Raw genomic sequence first — 19031 nt, 5'->3', positions numbered from 1 at the left:
AACTACATGCCATAGACGCTGGAAAATTGCAAATGCAGTTGTTTTTGTATCAGCCAGGGGAAAACCTCTTTATAAATGTGCTTCAACATGTGAAGGGTGTCCTAACAGGGTTCTGCTATTCCATAGCTCTTCTGCTTTTATCTTACAACTATTATGTGAAATGTGTTGAATGAAGAACTGTATTTTTTGCAGAGTGCACCTGTTATGCCATGGCAGGTATAGGTTGCACGTATCGGCACTAATCAGAAATAAGTACCAAATGATCAGTGCTATTTAATTTCTAGTCCACTATAAGAGTGCTTTCTAACTAAATGACAGAAGCAGAAGGTTAAAGAGAAAACAGCTCCTGCTGAGTCTAAAAGTGTGTATAATGAGGTCAAAATACATATACACATTTTGTAATTAAAAGTCTGATGTTGTAATTCTTTAAAGAGCCATCACAATTCAGTTTAAGTAGGTCTGTTCACTGGAAATGCATGTTAACTCCTTTCTGCAGAAAGGTAGTGAGGGATTATTGTTTCTTTAGGGGGCTGCACCAAGGAGATAATTACATGCTGTAAGATATAATCACGTAGATAGCATAAAAAGTATAGGGCGAAGCGGGATGATGATGTTTCTTCTAGTACTTTTGACTTCAGTATAGGGAACTGCATTGTGTTACAATTTTTAACCAAGCATAATAACCCAGGTATGCTATATCCTTCTTGTCCCCTCTGTGACTGTCAGCTGTCACGGTAACAACACTGCTGTACAGGCTAAAGGGGAAGGGATATTAGTCTCATAAACCGGAGAAATAAATGGGCAGGTCTTGGGAGATATGTTTTGGGGTAATAGGGTCCCACTATCAGAAGTAGATGTGGCAATTTTGAAATCGCAAGTTTTCTAAAACAGCCTTCATAATTGGAAAAGTCACTGAGAATCAGATTGTTGGTCTGCAAAGCATTTAGATACGGGTTCATAATAAAGTTAAAAGGTTTAAATGAATGAATGGATTTTGAATTTTTCAGAAGAATGGTATTGTATAAGTGAATGTATACCCACTATTAAGCAGAATCCATAGCATTAGTGAATTGCTGTCTGTGAAATCTTTTGAAACTGAGATGATCCTTCAGAGGAGTGTTAGTCAAATCACAACATGTCTGCCTTTCCCGGAAGGAACACTTAGTGTTCAGAGTGACTGTTAGCATTACATGTCAAATTTAGACATCTCAGCTGTAAATTTCTTTCAGTCTCATTTCTCTTCAACGTATTTGAGTCAAATCAAAAGTGAAGCAGAAACAGTACTTTAATATTAGCAAGTCCTTCTCTTGCCATCCTGCTAGTCCCAGTGATGCCATGTAAACCCTAGGTACCACACATATAGACCACATTATTATGTACTGCTAATAGAAAATTAATCCCACCCAGAACTATTCTGTTTCTAATTCTGAGAAATTCAGAACAAAATCTTGCTCCTCTAAGTTCTTTATTATATCTTGTTGAACACTACTATGAAGTACAATGGCTCCTACACTGAGGCTGGTGACTGGAAAACCTTAGTTTTCTGCTGTTGATGATCTTGAATTTTTCTAGACAGTAAGCAGCATAAAAATGATGGATTTCCTTGTACTTTCCCAAGCTGCTTTATTGAATACACAAAAGCAGCCCAGTCTGGACCTTTAAAAAGACACCTATAGCATAAGGAAAAAACCCTGTTACATTAAATTTCAGACTTCATTCATGCAGGCTGTGCCAACTTAGTGCCTCACCTCAGATATGTCCCTTCATTCCAAACCTCAGTTTTTGAATCAACAAAATGAAATAAATGCATAATTTGCAGGGATCTGATCTTTTACAGGGAAGCCTAATGACAACTTTTTGAAGTATTTTCCTTCCTTTGGAAGCAAAACAGGCACTGGACAGAAAGGAAAATATCAGACTGCATTTAATACATACAAAATTATTCTCTGACACACAGTAGTAGTGTTGAAATGTAAGTATAAAGCAGACAAAGCACCAAGTTTGTAAGCCCATCCATAATCACTGTGAGAGATTAATTGTTCTCACTGCAGTTTTACCAGGCAAATGGACTTCTGTGCATTCCTTTACCTTAATTGAACTGTGCTTCCAAGTTCAGACCATCTCTCACTTCAGTCCCCTTCAATACAAGCCAAGCAAGTTCCTCTAGAAAAAGAAATACAAATAATTTTGTAAGATATTAATGAAAAGCTCGTGTATCTGAGAAAAGACCAGGCTGTTGGGCTTTATTAAATGGACTTCTTTTTTCACAGTACGGGGAAAACTGATTCAGTCTTCCCCTCAGTTACTGGCCTTTGTTTACTCACTGGTTCAAATTGATTCCATAAGCTTTTAAACTGGGGCAAGACAGGTAGGATGCATAATGCATCTCTTTCTTCTGTTTTAGTCAGGATAGCCAAGTTGGTGTTTTCAATTATATTGAAAGATTTCATAGGAATAGTTGTTCTGCATAGCAACCGGCTACTTGCATGAATGCAGGAGGCTTACTGAACTACCCACATCGCCTTCTGTTTGGGCATTGTGTGAGCATGGTGAACGATTGTAATTGTTTCATGATACTTTCTGCCTACTCTGCTAAAAGCAAAGTACAGACCGACAATAGATTTCAAAAGTGAATAGTTGCTTTCTTAGTGTTTCAAGATGAAAAAGACTCTAAAACCTGGAATTTCTGGCAGATTTCTCAGTAGGTCACTCTCTATAATATCCAGCAAATTATTCCTATGCCTTAAGTGTGCGCAAATTTGGAAAAAGTAGTCCAAGACCACTGTGATGGAAAACTGTTTGGTTTTCAGGTGCATTTTCTTTTTAGGGAGTGATTTAAAAGAAGAGGATTTTTTTTTTTCCTTTTCAGCTGTGGAAGTAAAATAACTGTGTCACTGACTGAAGAGGGTGACTTCAATTAGATGCTGTAGTTAGTACTATGGGCTCCATCTGGAGACACATTCTGAGTGCCATTTGAACTGGAATCCATAGAATTCTTGCAGCAGTAGCAGACATACTTCACCTAAATTTAATCTACAACAAATATTAATTAGTGAAATACTACACATTCCCAAGCTCTAGAACACTGCAGAAACTCTAGGCAACAGAAGCTGATGTTGGTGTATTTCACTGTGTGGAATACAAGCAGATGGATTCATTGTAGTTCTCAAGTCTACCTTAAATTTGTAATGCAGCTTCAGCTGCCCTAGAAGATAATAACCAGCAATCAGCAAAAGCCTGCTTCCAGGAGTAACTTCTGGCCCTTTTCACCAACTCTGATGGAGTTTCATAAGCAACCTTTAAACCTGGGCTGTTCCATTATTTATATTTTATTACATATGTATTTAATTTTCATTTTTAATTTGTACATGGCTCATTTTCTCTGTTCTATCAATGTAATTATACCATTCTCTTAAAAATAACTGCCAAATCCAAAGTGCCAGTGACTCCTTTTCAACCCAAGTGTGCATCTACAATACATGGTTAAAGCTTACAAAAGACCCAGAGGACCAAGTGAATCTATAGTATAAGCTGTTCTGAAATCAGGTATGAACCCTGATTCAGTGTAAATCATACTCCTTTGTTCATCAGCTTTGAGAAAAAGTACTGAGCAAGGAGGACCATGTTTGAAAGTTATATAATGCAGCCTGTCTCCCTTCCCTCAAAACAGACCTATTTCTAAAACTTTTGAGAATTTGAAACAGCTTAAAATTTTCTTATATTCTTTTTTTTGAATATGTGACGAAAGCGTACCATAGAGCAGTTTAGCTAAATACAGAATCTACCTGGAATTATTATGCAAGACCATGGGTGAAACTGTGACAGAAGCCATGGTGGCCATGTCAGTTTAAGGAGTTCCTGAGTTGTTACCCAGCCCCTGCCTGTTCAGTCTCACCCTTGCTCCACAAAGTACTGCTCCTGCCATTAAATCCTGCAGCTTATTATAAGGATGTGCGAAGCAGTGAATGGAGACAGGATAAAATGCATATTATCCTTGCTTTTTGTTTTGGGCTCATTTTTTTTCCTTAACAGGAAAACAATGAGTTCAACAAATGCAACCTGGAAACTATACTGGGGCTTAAAAATTAATTTTTACAGAGCTTCAGGAGGACTTGAAGACACACTAGTTTAACTGCTTTACCCGACATTACTAAAATCCAGCCTGTACATATCTGCAGAATTCTTTGCACACCGTACACAGACATCTCTGTTTTGTGCATGCAACTACCCACTGAAATGTAGTGTCAAACCTTTTTGTCATTTTAGATTAAAAATGTCCTTTCCAAATATAATCTGCAAACCCAAACTAGTTAGCAGATGAAAAATCTCAATAAATGCATTTTAAAATGAAGTAATGAAGTGAACAGCTTTATGACACCCCATATATCCCAAGGAACTCTAAAAGTAATGCAGAAACCACTGCATTTATGTGCACAAATGATAGGAGGTAGTTAATATTTCTGCTGTCACTCCTGTGTCTAAAACAAAAACTTGGAAAATTCTCAAGTTGCAGATTTTTTGTTTGCTTGTTGGTGCTCTAAACTCCAGGGTTTAGGTCAGCTCTTTCTCTGTCATGTTTGTTGGTGTTATTCCTCCCCTTTAAGCAGTTACTGGGGAAAACAGGCCACTCCAGCAATCACCTGTCCCACATGGCAACAAGGCAATAAGAGCAATACTAAAGGATTCATCTGACTGCAACTAATGGCTTCTGTTTCACTCATGTTCTAGAATTTTTGTGTTTCTATCACTGCATTTCTAACTTTGCTTTTGTTTAAATAGACCTGACCTGTGCTATCCACAGCCTGCTTGACTGCTTCATTTTCATATTATCAGTTATCATCAACAGTTTTTTCCACAGCTATGACCTTATTTTTCCCCTTCTGCACAGGGTTAGGAATGTTAAATACACTTTGATAGAGAGGGAAAAAAAAGAGTCCTGATTGACAGTAGTCTGAGGGCTTTCAACCTTTAAGGGCTACCTTACTGTATGCCTGGGGATAAAAGACCATGCCATTTTGCATATTTATTTGCATAAATACTAACATCAAAAATTGCATAAATTTAAAATATTTGCTTTAAATAGCATTCTATATGAAAACCTGAAATAACACATTGCCAGCAAACCTGCAGGTGACTTACATTATCCTAGCCTTTGCTTGTGGGGAGAATATTACAGGTTTTCATGCTCTTTGGCTGCATCCATTTTATACTCAAGTAGTTTAAAACTGCTGAAAGATACACATGGTATACCAGGAGAAGAATGACTGCTCTGCATGCTTGGTTATCACAGATCATCTTAAGGGGTATGGAGATGGGATTAGATAAGTCCAGACTTGAAGAGCATCTTGCTTCATAACTAGTCAGACTTAGTTCATATTTCCCACTTCCAAGCAGAACAGAAAAATGTTCAGGTTTTGTAAGCTTTGCATTTTTCCTTAGAACAAATCTGGGATCAATAAATTTGATGTTTAGACCAAATTAGAAGTGAACATCACCTGTTTATTAATGAGGCCATATGTGAGATGACATATAAATTGAAATAGTCTCAATACATAACATTTTTTAGAGCTCTAACTCTTCATTCTGTCTGCCATGGTCCTGTGAATGGAGATGGCTTTCAGTGCAAAGTGAGATAATTTTTCAGAGAAAAAATTAACTAGATATGCTAGTCGTATCAAAAAAATGGGGTTTCAGAACACATAAGACTAACCCTGTAGCAACCCAGTAAATTTTCTTTAGGTGACAAGAAAAATGTCAGACAAATTTTGCTCTAAAAATTTCCTGTTATGGAGAGGGGGAGAGATTAAACATTTGATGGAAATTAGTAAGGATCATGTAGCATGCCAAGAATTGGTGATTTTCAATATCTACATTTGCATGCAGGACATGTTTGTTCACCATCTTTCACAAGTGGTACTCAGTCCATATGTGGAGACATATGTCTCCTTTGGCATGTGTGTTTATATTGTCAATCTGATAGAATTGCAATGAACCCAATAAAGTTAAATGAAAAATAATGTTCATTTTATTTCTAATTGAAGTAGGTTTATCCAATTTAAGTCAAAGATCTGTGATAAGGCCAGCTTATTAAAATTAATATTAACTCATCCTGTAGAATTTTTTAGTTAAGATATTTTCTATTAAATTATGCAATATCATCTGAACAAAGAAAAGACCCTAAAAACCTCACCTTGTGGAAATGCTACTTATTTCACTGCAGAAGGGAAATCATCATGGGGTTAGAGATTCAGGGGTTAGAGAAGTTTGAGCACCTCAAAGACATCCCCAGTCTGGCCAAGGAACACTTGTTTCCAGTGCCAGAATTAAAGAGCAGCTCCAGGAGGATTCCTTGGACCTGAGCTAAATAGGGCTGTTGACAGCTGTGGCCGGCCTAGGGTAGGGAAGGATCTCACAATACCCTCATTGCAGCTGAAGCCACGCTGTCTACTACAAAGCAACAGGAAGACTGAGTAAATATCAAAGCCCTCATCCTTTCTTACATGGAAGAATTGTACTAAACTTATTTTTATTTAAAAAAAAAAAAAAAAAAAGAAAAAGAAAAAAAAGACCTAGAAGTAGAGATCTGCCCACTCGTGATACAGGGAAATGCAGGTATGTCTTAGAGGCACAATAGTTTGACAAGTTAGGTGATGGCATTATCAGCATTAAAATAACCGGGTTCCCAGCTGACAAGGAAAAAAAGATATCCCTCCACCTTCTTTGAACTTCTTGCATTCTTAGCATGCTTTCCATAAATCATTTAATAGCTGCCCTATTCATAGGAAAATGTATTGTTGAAGCTGAACAGTGGGGAGTTTTTTTCCCTCCACTCTCATTGGAGGGTAGCATAATAAATTAAACCTGATTTGCATGCAAGTTTGCATACACAAAACTCTTGTCATGAGCTAACAAACAGTAAGCTGCTCATGTCAGAACACATTGTTCAAAAAACTGCATAAAACAGCTACTGAGCTGTAAGGCACATCAGTATTACCCTACTGCTCCATGTTACTGAAACTGCCACAACAAACCTACACCTCCACAAAGGCAACAAAGAGAAATAAACTCAGCAGTACTGTACCTCTCCTTGTGGTGCAGTCCAAATAACCTCCATTGTTTTGTGGGACAGCCTGACAAGAGGGAAATTTTGAGTCCTAGATGAACTTGCCTGCAGAATGTCCAAGTATAAAAAGCTTTTCTGGATGACACAAATGTTACCTCTTTTTTTCAATGTGCTGCCTGGAAACATATCAATTCATGTATTGGACAATGCAGAGATAGCTGCTGTCTGTTTAATGTTGCCATGAGACTTTTGGCATTACAATGTTGAGCAGATTGCTGCTGTAGTTAGTGGTTTTGCAGGAGTAAAAGCATGTTACTAATCCAGCTAGACATGCTGGTATCATAGGTCACTTAGACACAGTTTCAGACATGGAGAAAAACTTTCTTGATGTGGCATGTAGTTAAATCACAGCTTCTGACAGTGCTTCATGGAAAGTATCAGCATGCCAAGGTTTAGCTCTGTTTACCTCTCAGAACTACACATGCGGAGTTTGATGCTAACACTTGCTTACTGCCTACTTACCTTAATTGTGTTCTTGAATCTGTCAGAGGAACAGAAGCAAGGGGAACTAGTTACTGTAACTCATCACTAGTAACTATGAGGCAGCAGGAGAGATTTTTGGCTGGAAAGGATCGAATATGAGGAGTAGTAACAGTTTGGAGCAGTTACCTAACCAAAGCATGCCTAACATTTGAAGAATATTGCTGGCAGTCTCTGTCTTGTAGTGAAAGCACATATTAAAAAATGTAAAAATATATTAAGTACAGAAAGTTTCTGTCGTCCTAGGGTTAGGGTGCTTCGTTCAGACTGCCTCTGAAACATTTAGCAGAAATGAAGGACCACCTCCAACATTAAGAAACTGTGCAGCAGAGAGACTTCACTATTTGTTTTAGCAACCATTACCATTTAAAATGCACTCAGCTTACACTGCATAAGCTATTAATTTCCTATGAGCAAAATGCATGCATGCAGAATTTCCTAGCCTCCTGATTCTGTGATTGTATCAGCTGAGGGAGCTGGTTTTGCACCGCCTCCTGTACTTTCCCTTGTGAATTTTGACTCTGGGTGTTGTGTGAATATGCTGCCCTGCTAAGTGCAGGTCCAATCTGTTTCAGTCTACTACAGCAATCCTACATGCCCACAAAAATATTTAAGTCATTCACGTTCCCACTTCGTCTGCCACTGAACTATAGTTGCACCTGGTAGGGAATGGATGTTTAACAGGTGAAAGAAATGTCATGTTATATTTTAAGGACATGATGTTAATAAGCATAACTCCTAAACTCAAATTTGGAAATCCATCCAGGGAGCTAGAATACTGTTAGGTAAAGTAAGGTATGGCAAGGGCAGTGTAGGCAATTCAGTTATATGGATCACAGGTTTTTAACTGGGACCAAAATGATTAGGAGCTCACTTATGTAGTATTCCAGTAGTTTAGGATTGCATCGCTATCTGCCCACACTCATCTTGTTTACTTGGAGAAGAATATATACCTATAATACCTCCTTTTCCATGGTTGTCAAAGAGATGTGATTCCCTGAGATTACAACAAACACGGGCACATCTGTTCTAGCAGAAGTGTTACAATTGTGCAGCACAGAAAGCACTCATTTCCCAAACACCATCTAAGAGCCCATGTACTAGCAACTGCTTTGCTGCTTTGAATTAAGAGCAGCAGGTTAGCAACTGTCACCCATCCTGTGCTAAACCTGAGACTAAAACTCAACAGTAAAAGAACGAGAATTATTAGAGGGACAGATGGGAATGGATACAAATAATTCCAGAAAACAATGTAAGAATCATGGCATGAAACAAAAAGATGCTGGTGTAATTTGGCATGTCCTCAACATTTTTTTTTTCCTGGCATGTTTATGTTTACTCGTGCTAATCTTAAAAACTGACTCAGGCTGATGCTATTCAGTTGTTCTATTGATTTTTCCAGTGATGATAATAGGTTAAAAAAGTTGGGTTTATGATGTTAAAAAGAGGGATAAAAGGTCAGATCAACTCTGGTTTTATTTTTTATTTTTGTGCTACTAATCTGAATCAAAGCAGTGAGATGGCCTGCTTGATTCATGGGCATGCTAAGCATATGAGATGCCTACCGTCAACTGGAGACATAAAATTGTAGACTAAAAAGCTGGTGCCTGTAAAATTGCTAGAGCAAAAAAAAAAAAAAAAGATTAAAAGAAGTTGAAAGTAAGTTCTTAATAATGTAAAATAGGATTATGAATGTGCTATGATGCACACACCCTACAAGTACTTTAAGAGACCTGTAAAGGTTCCTCAGCTGTGCATTCATTTAGTTTCTGCTGCTACAAATAGAAAATTAAGCGTGTGATTTCCATGTACTATTTTCAACACTAGATTTTAGTAAGGACTTAGAAGGCAACAGGTTCAGTTTTTGCTCATCCAACGGTCATTTCCAACAAAAGACAGCATTTATCTCTCTGAGCAGAGAAAAAAATCGAGGATTGGGGAAGCATTTTATAAGTGGTATATAAAAATACCATTGTAAAAGAAAAATCAGGGAGAACAATCCATCAGATAATCACTGCCTCAGGCCCCAGTCCAGCAAACTACTGTGTACCTGCAGAGGCCTCCAGCGCTAAAGAGTATGAGTGCTTTGCCAGGGCGAGATGCAGCAGTCACCCAGTGTTGCCTTATACAGGCAAGGAGCTGAGCTCTGCAGTTTCAGCTTAGAGGTGAGCTCAGGTTCTTGGTACTTTGCAAGACCACTCCATGAGAGAAGATTTTATCAGGAATCTTTGTCAAAGAAAACTAATAGTTGGTTTTTTGGGGGTTTTTTACCAATTAACTTAAATAGGAAATGAGTAGCATGCAGGTTGGAAATTAGGACTAGCTACTTCTAGAGTTGGCTTGACTTGCCACCTTGCTTCTTAAAGAGCAATGGATATCATATGCTGCAGAAGGCTAAAACCATAGTTTGCCATAAAGAGATTTGGAGATGAATACTTTTAGAATTTAAAAAGAATCCAAACCAAGCTGAGGTAAAGCATAATTTGTATTGCAATATAGCCAACATAAGACATGCAAAAAATTGGGTTTAGAGAAGTATTCTGAAAAATTAATTTGCACAGGATATCAGCAGGCAGTATATTGTGCAAGTCCACTCAGGAAGGGTTGTTTGAGTAGATGAAAGTCCTTTACCACCTTATAAGTAGATCTGCAACATAAATAAGAAAAACTTAAGCATCTTTCTGTCCAGGTACTGACAGCCCTGCAGGTTTCTAGCGTGTGACAAGTACCAGCTGAGATGTACTTAATAGCAATACCTCCAGGACTACAGCAATAAAGATTCCTGCAGTAGACAGCACTTAAAGGAGAGAAAGCTAGAGGTCACAAGAAGCTTACAGCATGCTTTTGGTTCATACTTTACAGACCTTGAGGTGTGGGTACTTCGGCAAAAAATCATGTAGGTCTGGGTCAGCTGTGTCCAAGATCCGTTGGAAACAGTCCTAAGGGTTGCTGTAAAGTGCCGTAAAAGGGCAGTGTTATGAACTGGCAAACCTACTGGGAAGAAGCTCTTTATTTTCTTCACCTGGGCATGTTTTCACATGAAGTAACAAAGAAACTATTGACACTACTAAGCAGTGAAGAATTTCATAATGTATCCCGTCATGAGAGAAAAGTTAGTGCATTGTAATTCAGAACATATCTGGCAAAGTCCCCACTGCTGTTTACTGGAGAAGTAAATACCGACAGGACTGGAATGTGATTTTCCTTTACAAATACCTGCACCACATCTCTTAGTGTCATTTCTGAACAAGAAGTAACATTTGAGCTCTCATCAGTTTATCAACTGGAAGGTCAGGCATTCCAGAATCTTACAGTTAAATACAAATCTTTAAGCCATATGGTCTAGTTTTACTCTTCTTCCACTTTGTAAGAGTAGTACAGTCTTAGGTGTTTCCTTTCTAAGACAGGTATGAATGAAACCTAAGGTATTTGCAAACTCTTTTAATATTTTGCAGTGTCCCGCCGTTTCTTTTTTTAATATTTTTTTTCATATACGCTCAAAGAATTAAGAAAATTGTACTACATTTCAAAAACTAGGTAAACAATCAGCCACTTTCATCTCTAATTGTTTACTGAGCATTTAGAGTGTTCATCACTGCATGAAGAGGCTGCAGCATTTTAGGGTTTTTTTTGGTGTGTGATTTAGAAGTCTCCTGCTGCTTCCAGAAAGCAACTGTGGTTTGCAATAGCCACACCAAATTTTCCTCTCTTACAAAATGGTTTCACAGGGCAGTGTGTGCTGGCTGTCACTTGCCACTGATGAAATGGTGCTGTCCCCCAGCCCTGCAGCATGTCACAAAGTATGAAGCATCTGCACACTGAAGTCTCTCATCATAATCACCCCAAAACTGATTCAACACAAACTGTTCAAACTGTTCAGGTTAATGTTAGCAAGTCTTAGTAGCATATTTCTTGAGTCTGGTTCACTCTGACTGAATCAAAGAAAGAAATGGTTACTCAAGCATCTGTGCAGGTAGAGTTATCAGGATGCGAAAGGCACTAATCACCTACAGGAAGGGGTGGTGAGTGCTGGAAAAGTCATATGCAGGCAGAGCAGTGAAGCAGCAGCTTCAAAGTGAATATTAAACTCTGCATTCATAATCTAGGCAAACCATTACCATTATTAAAGTAAATACCAGCATAGAATGATCATTGACTACTTTGCCTAATCCAGTAAAAATGCTCCCTAACAAGCTTGGCTCTTAAAATGAAGCACAGAGTAAATTGCCATGAAGATTAATTACATTTCCTGCACATTGACTGTAACAAAAGATTTAGCAGATCTTACTGCTAACAGCTCTCATTGTACCCTCATCATTAGTGCAAAATTTGCATCTAATGTTGCTCCTCTGTGCTCTTCTCCTAGGCTGTCTGCAATTATCTGATCAACGAACTGGTTTGGATTTGGCAGGTGAGCGAGTCTAAAATTTATGTTAACTTGTTGTGGCTTCATTTTGCTTAAATTTTGTGGGTTTTTTCTTTTGTGGGGGAAGAGTTTTGCATAAGGATTGTAGATTACAAAACATTTTGTTCACAGCATAACATATTTCGCAAAATTTGTTGAGTTGTAGATGGGGCTGTACCTGGATTGCTAGGGCACAAAGGACCCTGAAAGCTCCATGTTCTCAGCTAAAGCAGCACCTTGTATTGCAGGACTCCAGGGTTTGCAGCTGATCCCATGACTAGGCGGACCAACCCTGAGGCTGTGCCAGATCCCTGGCTGCCCAGATCTCTGCTGTGAAACCCCAAATTGCTAACATGATTTGGGTTTCAACACCCTCCCTAGTACTAGAGCCAGGGCTGAAGAGTCCCAGACTCTGCTGCTGCAGACTCAGGACATGGAACCAGGAAATTGTGGTATACGAACCCAGGGAAGCTGTTTCTAATGAGGTCAATGACAGTGAAGCTGCCCCAGGGATTCTGCGGCAGTGTACCTCAGACATAGGTCGGATCTCAATACTTGTTTATCATTAGTCCAGACTCACTGCCTGCCAGTTTTCGTAATAATATTTAATATTTTCAGTTTTCCTATGTCAGAGGGAAAGCAAGTAATAACCTATTCTAACCACTTCAGGGCTGGATGTGTGTGTGGTAAGATGGGAACAGCCTTTAAGAGTTAACTCAACACTTAAACTAGGAAGACGTGATTGTGGAGTCATGGAACACAGTGCCCACAGTGGTATGTGAAGGTACCTAGCTTTAACACAAAACTCACCCTAAGCATGAAATAATCAGCCAGAAGTCTTTACAGACAAAACTACTTGCAGTTCTTCCAGCCCTTATTATCTTTTCAAGCAGCATCATATGCCTCTAAAGAACAGCAATTTTTAAAGTATATTTTAGTTACAAGTCCTAGTTTAACAGATTCTTTAACAGCACACTTAAAATCAACCAAAAAAGCCAACACAACTTTCCCCCCACCCCCCAAACCAGATCCTTTTCCCTCAAAAGTCATAAGTTTACATATTGGTAAAATACACTAATAGGAGCATTACCTTTGACAGAGCAGTGCTGCTGCTCACCTAAGGATAGTAGTTACGTTTCCCTGCAGGTGCTAGACTGATGTGCAGTAGCTCCAGGAACATATCCATACAGCTGGTTACCAAACCCAATTCTCTCTGAAAAACACAAACATAGCGATGAAGATGAGTGCTTTTAATTTGTTTTGTTATAAAATAGTTCTCTTTTGAGGAGGAATAGGATTACACTGTAAGCAATCCACTCCTCCTTGAATGGCAGTATCATCAACTGAGCTGATGTGTCAAGCCAGCTGGATGGTGGCAGGGGAGCTAGTGAACCTCTGCGGTCAGGGCACCTGCTAGAAAACATACCTTTGTCTGTAAGGAACTGACATTGTGGCAGCACCTCATCATGCATAAGCCAAAAGTGATATTTGGTTGACAGCCTCTGGGAAGCAATGAGGCACAAACTCTTGTCCTTTTGCATACCTATATGGATTTCCTTTTATTATTTAGGACCAGGAACTATGAAAGTCAAACAAAATAGTGAGTGACAAAGAAGATGCTTTTTACTGTCTGCTGTTGTTTAGCAACTTCGTCATTCTTAGCATAATTTGCACCTTCTTTTTCCCCACACTTTAAAAGTCCATAACGGTACATTTTCCATTTCAGCTCCAAAGAAATCAATTTCCTCTCAGTTTGTGAGCCATATACTCCACAAGAACTATATTTCTGGGCGATTTGTTGTTATTCCTGGACAATCTGCTGAATGCAAGACATAACAGCACCGACTGAATGCGCTTCTCAGCTGCCACACAAGCAAGCTCCTCTGTAATAAATGTTGCGAGCTGCTGAGTTGCAGGGCATATAATGGCCCACCTATGGTGCTGAGATTCATGGAAGGGCTGTAAAATTCTGAGGGCAGGAGTTACAGCTCAGGCCTGAGCATGTGCCTGACTTCAGAGAAACTTACAGTCATGGCAAAAGGACACCACCAGAAGGTAATTTTATTTTTTTCTTAAGCAACAATGTTAGCGATGTTGGTCAGTTCTAACTCCCAAGTGAGAACTTACAGTGGGTACAAAACTATGAATAGCCAGGGCAGTCTTGACAGTGGGAAAGCTTAAACATAAAAAATAAAATAATAAATAAGAATGCAGAAAAGATTGCAGTTATATTGGCCAATTGGCTTGTGAAAATATAGCTTGGTTTCTGAAATTTAAAGTGATTGACACCACTTAGCTCCAGCAGGGAAGCTCTAAGAGTGATTTTTATTTAGTGATAGTATTTTAGTAATAACAGCCAATTATATTCCTCAGGCACGCAAATTTTGATTGCCTAGACATACGCTCTCAGTCTCTGACCTTCTGTGACTATTATACTGCTTGTCCCTCAGGCAAAGGGTTCAAGTCATACTTTGAGACTTTTAAAGACATAAGTAGTATAGTACACACACACACAGGTACACACTCTTCTATACAAATGCTTTATTAAAAATGCTTCTGGGGTGCCCTGTAACAAAACTATAGCAATGTAAAGTTAAAAATAAATTGAGACAAAATGGTATCTATTACAATGCATTATTGTTTTCTATCATTCCAAAGTCTGGTCAGTGCCCAGATGTGAACAGTTAAATTGCTGTCTGTGTATGCTGCAGGCTGTCCAGTTTGAGAAACTACTCTACATAAATGTGGAACTTGATTCAATTCTTGGTTTAAAAAAAACTTTGTATGTATTTTAAAATTTCATTTGTGGCTACAGTAGAGTGTAGGAAAAATAAGCATTATTTTTAACATTACAGAAGGACAAAAGCACAGACTTTTACAAAATAAAATAAAATAAAAAAAAAAAAAACCACAAACAAAACCAAACAATACAGTACAGGGACTTTTTACAATGTCTGCAATCGGTACTTTGCAAATCCAGCCTTTGGAACTGAAACTCAGAGAGTGTTAAACTTTCTGCATCCCCTTTCTTCTTCCCTCTCCCCACGTCAATATTCAAATTCTTTACTCAGTAGAAATGATACATGTAGAAAGTTAAAATAGAACAAAAGTGTTTTCTTCTCAGAAAACACATTATTATATATATATATATTCAGGAGAGATCCTCTTTTCTTTATTTGAATTAATTTACATATGTAAGGCAAAAAAAAAAAAAAAAATTACCCTGTAATTAGAATTGAAAACATTAAGATCCAGCTGCACCATCAGAAGACAATTCCGTTATATTTTGTTATGTTTTCCTTCAGTTTCAAAATAACTGCAGTGTCCATAATGATGCTAGCTTGCTTCACAGCCGTATTCCCGGTGGGGTTGAAAGGGGATAAAAATTTTGGCAATGTATGCACTAGTATGAGAGAAAACCAAAGACAGCACTCACCATTCAAGTGGTGGTTGTTACTCACTATGCAGTAGTTTTTATTATAGATTCTTCAGTGTGTCAGAATAGCTTTGGCCAAATAAGAACTTGCTACGCAGTCTATATCAGCATGAAAGGATATTTAAAGATATAACCACATTTCTATTAGCACTTTAAAAAGCATAGAAATATTGGTATCATGCCATAAAAAGCCTCATGCCTAAGGCAAACAGTAAATTCTTAAGGATGTCTGTAGATGCCCATGGCTGGCAGTACTACAGGCATGGTGGCTCTGAACTCTTCACTACTCTTGTTCTTATGGTCCCTGATTTTTTATGTAGAGCTTCCAAATGTGGAGCATTTGTGATAAGGATAATGGGTAACAAGTTTGTGGCTGTCAGAAGGTAGCATGCAGTGTGGGTCCCAGAGACAACAGGCTAATGCTAATCATTTGCCCACAGATAATTTCCCCATAACCAGCTATACTTGAGTGTCTTAGAATCCTTCATTTAAACCTCTGTTCCTTCCCTGGAATACAGGGTGTTGTTTGTGCTGATACTGCTGTAAAAATGGGTGTTAAACTGGTTGAGCACAGAGTTGCTATGGCCAAAGTGGCTAGAAGGCATGGAATTGGACCACTCTCCCACACCATGACTGGGGATATTAGAGAGTGGAGAGTAGGAATTAAACCCTACCATATTTTGTCCCATTTTGTCAGTGGGTTCAGAGTTGAGTCCCAAAGGCACTGGGCGGCTCCCGGCATTAGAGCTGTTAACATACGCAGTCATACTGGAGAGGAAGTTACTGAGGCAGGGGCTACTGGAAGATGGAGGTGGAGATCCTTTGTCAGGTGAACTGTCAGTCCCAGGTGATGAGTTTTCCAAGATATCCTGATGATCTACGGCTTTGGGGCTGCCACTCAGGGCACTATCCTCTGATTTCTCAGATGCAAGAGTGGCAGCACTAGCCCCAATGTCAGACTTCCTTTTCCTTTTCCTGCGAAAGTTTCCATTGTCAAACATCTTTTCACAGTTTGGGTCCAGGGTCCAGTAGTTCCCTTTTCCTGTCAAAGGGGACAAAAGCACATTTTAAGTTTAAAAATATGCAGAGACAGAAAAGAGTGGTCATCTACAACATTTCTCATTTATGTCATTTCACAGAAACAAAACAATTGCATGAGCAAAAACCACGTATTTTTTAATCACACGAAAGCAGAATTCTGTGGAATTCAGAAAAAAGTGTAAAGGTTTGGGCTGTATCCTTTAGCCCTGACTCTTCACACAGGTAAAATAACAAGTTGAGCTGCTGGGAGGGGGGTTTGTTCTGTTTTGGTTTTTTGGCGAGAGAAGGAGGTTTTCAGTATAGAACCAGTCCTCTGAATGTGCAGATTCAGTGGGGTAGGATAAAAACAGACTTTTGGCCCTCTTTGGCAGCAGAATTGAATGGCTTCTAAATGTTCCCAATGGTTCTTAACAGCTATTGCTAGAAAACAATAAAGGAACAATCTGACAGCATATCAGCCAAGAGGTTGGGAACAGCAGAGGTGTGATTCCATGCAAAATGCTATTTGAAACAAACAAAAGCAGCCTGCTGTCCTCTTGAGAGAGGAGACTCCTTACAGCTGCTGGATTTCTTTGACATATCTGAGTTTGTCTTACAGCCTTTCCATTAATTCCCGGTTAAGTTTGACATAAGTCACATGCATTATACCAAATGGGTTTTGAATGTGACTTGCTCAGTTAGCCTACTCCTGTGCTTGCTGAGCCTCGTGCTCAGCACGGTGATCAGTTCTCAGGAGGACCCAGAGCAGCAAAGAACCTCTTTCCTTGCTGGGATTTAATAGCAATGCTGATTCAGACCTCAGTTATGCATAATTGCCTTCTGGGTCAGACGTACAAAAACAGAAGAGCTACTACATGTATGTCCTTATCTAGGGTGTTATTTCTCTTTACAATCTATTAGGCTTTTTAAATTAATCAAGTTTAATTGGGGGTGCTGGGGAAGAGGGGTACAGAGCTATACCTGGATCATCTTCATCTCGGGGCACCTTCTTGAAGCAGTCGTTGAGAGACAGATTGTGCCGAATGGAGTTCTGCCAGCCAGCTTTGCTTTTGTTATAAAACGGGAAGTTGTCAGCCACGTACTGGTAGATCTGGCTGAGAGTCAGCCTCTTCTCAGGTGCTCCGTGGATAGCCATGGCAATAAGTGCAGAGTAGGAGTAAGGTGGTCTAACCAACTTCATAAGCTCTTCTTGGGACGGGAGAGGAAGCCAGCCAAGGTCAGTTCCTCCCAAGCCGTGCATGTTAGGCAAGAGCTGCCTTTGCATCCCATAAGACTGAGGAATGAAGGGACTGGCATTGGATCCTGGGAGATACGGTGGTGGGGTAATGGAAGGTCCATTTAGCCAGAGGTAGGGGTTGGGAGTGGTGTTGTAATCCGTCGTCTCAAAGGTGCTCGGTCGCTGTGGACTAGGGATGTTCTGTGGATGGAAAAAGTTCTCATAGTAGATACTCATCTCTGGAGGTTCTTGGCCAATATTCGGAAACTGTGGGCTGCAGCGTGGCGGAGAGTGTGTTTGTGGATCAAAGGAGCTCATGCTCTAACACAGGCAGCTGATAAGTTATGACACACCTGTGCTAGTGCTTCTTTCCCCAGACAGGTGCATCACCTGTGCCCTTCCCTACCTACTTATGCACCTGTAAATGTTACAGCTTGTGCTGCAGGCTCCACCCCGGAGCCCTGAGTGGCTGCAGATGAGGACGATACCCCTCTCGGAATGCTGGCAGTCCCAGCCAGTCATTGATGTCACATCAACCAAACCTGAAAGTTACAACTGTTTATCTTCTTAAATGAATGAAGGAATTTTCCACTAATGTGATGCACATAAAGAAAGCATAAGGTGCCTTGAAGTTAAAACTCCTCATCAGAGATCCTTCCCTCTCTACCTTTCACAAAGAAGCTTTAGCATTTAGTATTTCTTTTATAAAAGCCATTTTGTGCTGCTGCTAGTAACACCTCAGAATGCAAAAGCCATTGGCACTTATCAATGAAACAGTAGGCATATATATACACACACTTTAAAAAAAAAAAAAAAGAAAAGAAAAAAAGAAAAGGTCAGACCTCCTTTTCTTTGTGTAATTTTAATTGCAGAGTTGTTTGTACTTCCCCCTAGGCAATCACAGTACTACAGGCAAATTCTGTAACTGGTTACTCACGTGAGTAATCTTACTGATATAAATGAAATTACTCCCTAAAGTAAGGATTAATCTTGTGAGAAAAAAAAATTTTCAAGCTTAAACATCAAACCTTTCTTTAGAGCTTAAATTGATGAACTGCGATGAGAAATCATTGCTTGCTGCTTCCTCTTTGCTGCAGGATTTGTACAAAGAGTTCTTAAAACCTCTTAAGCAGAATTTCCAAACAGGAAAGAGACAGTGTTCAGCACAGGTCTTTTCAGCTAAATTCCAATAACTTCATTTTTATCTACAGTGGCAGAAGTTGATTCCTTAAAATTAAATAACAAGGAAAAAGCTCTAGCCTTTTTATGACTTGAAAGAACACTTGCTGCCTTGCATGGCACTCTGTACTTTTGAAGGAGGAAAAAGCAG

The 19031-nt window shown here is 39.2% G+C and overlaps 1 protein-coding gene across 2 annotated transcripts; it reads right to left on the bottom strand.

Moving 5' to 3' along the window:
• Window positions 1-15720: 15720 nt before the first annotated feature.
• On the bottom strand, window positions 15721-18098 carry FOXI1 (forkhead box I1). Of its 2 annotated transcripts, none has more exons than XM_037398379.1 (2): window positions 17436-18098; window positions 15721-16212 (listed from the first exon to the last, which is right to left on the bottom strand). In XM_037398379.1, the coding sequence occupies exons 1-2, from the start codon at window positions 18017-18019 to the stop codon at window positions 15933-15935; spliced, it is 864 nt and encodes a 287-aa protein (XP_037254276.1). In that variant the 5' UTR covers window positions 18020-18098; the 3' UTR covers window positions 15721-15932. The 2 variants fall into 2 exon arrangements, with proteins under 2 accessions (XP_037254276.1, XP_037254275.1); XM_037398378.1 differs by having other exon boundaries at window positions 15721-16486; window positions 17446-18098.
• Between the last annotated feature and the right edge of the window lie 933 nt (window positions 18099-19031).

Source organism: Falco rusticolus, chromosome 8 (genome assembly GCF_015220075.1).
Source record: "Falco rusticolus isolate bFalRus1 chromosome 8, bFalRus1.pri, whole genome shotgun sequence".
NCBI lineage: Eukaryota > Metazoa > Chordata > Aves > Falconiformes > Falconidae > Falco > Falco rusticolus.
Note: the sequence above shows the minus strand (reverse complement) of the source record. Positions and strands in the feature narration are given on the sequence as shown.

What these genes read in the sequence shown, in the direction of transcription:
- FOXI1 (XM_037398378.1), bottom strand. Translation starts at nt 18,019, where the DNA reads ATGAGCTCCTTTGATCCACAAACACACTCTCCGCCACGCTGCAGCCCA. An exon ending in CCGAGATGAAGATGATCCAG is followed by an intron (nt 16,487 to 17,445) that starts GTATAGCTCTGT and finishes CCCCTTTGACAG; the next exon opens with GAAAAGGGAACTACTGGACC.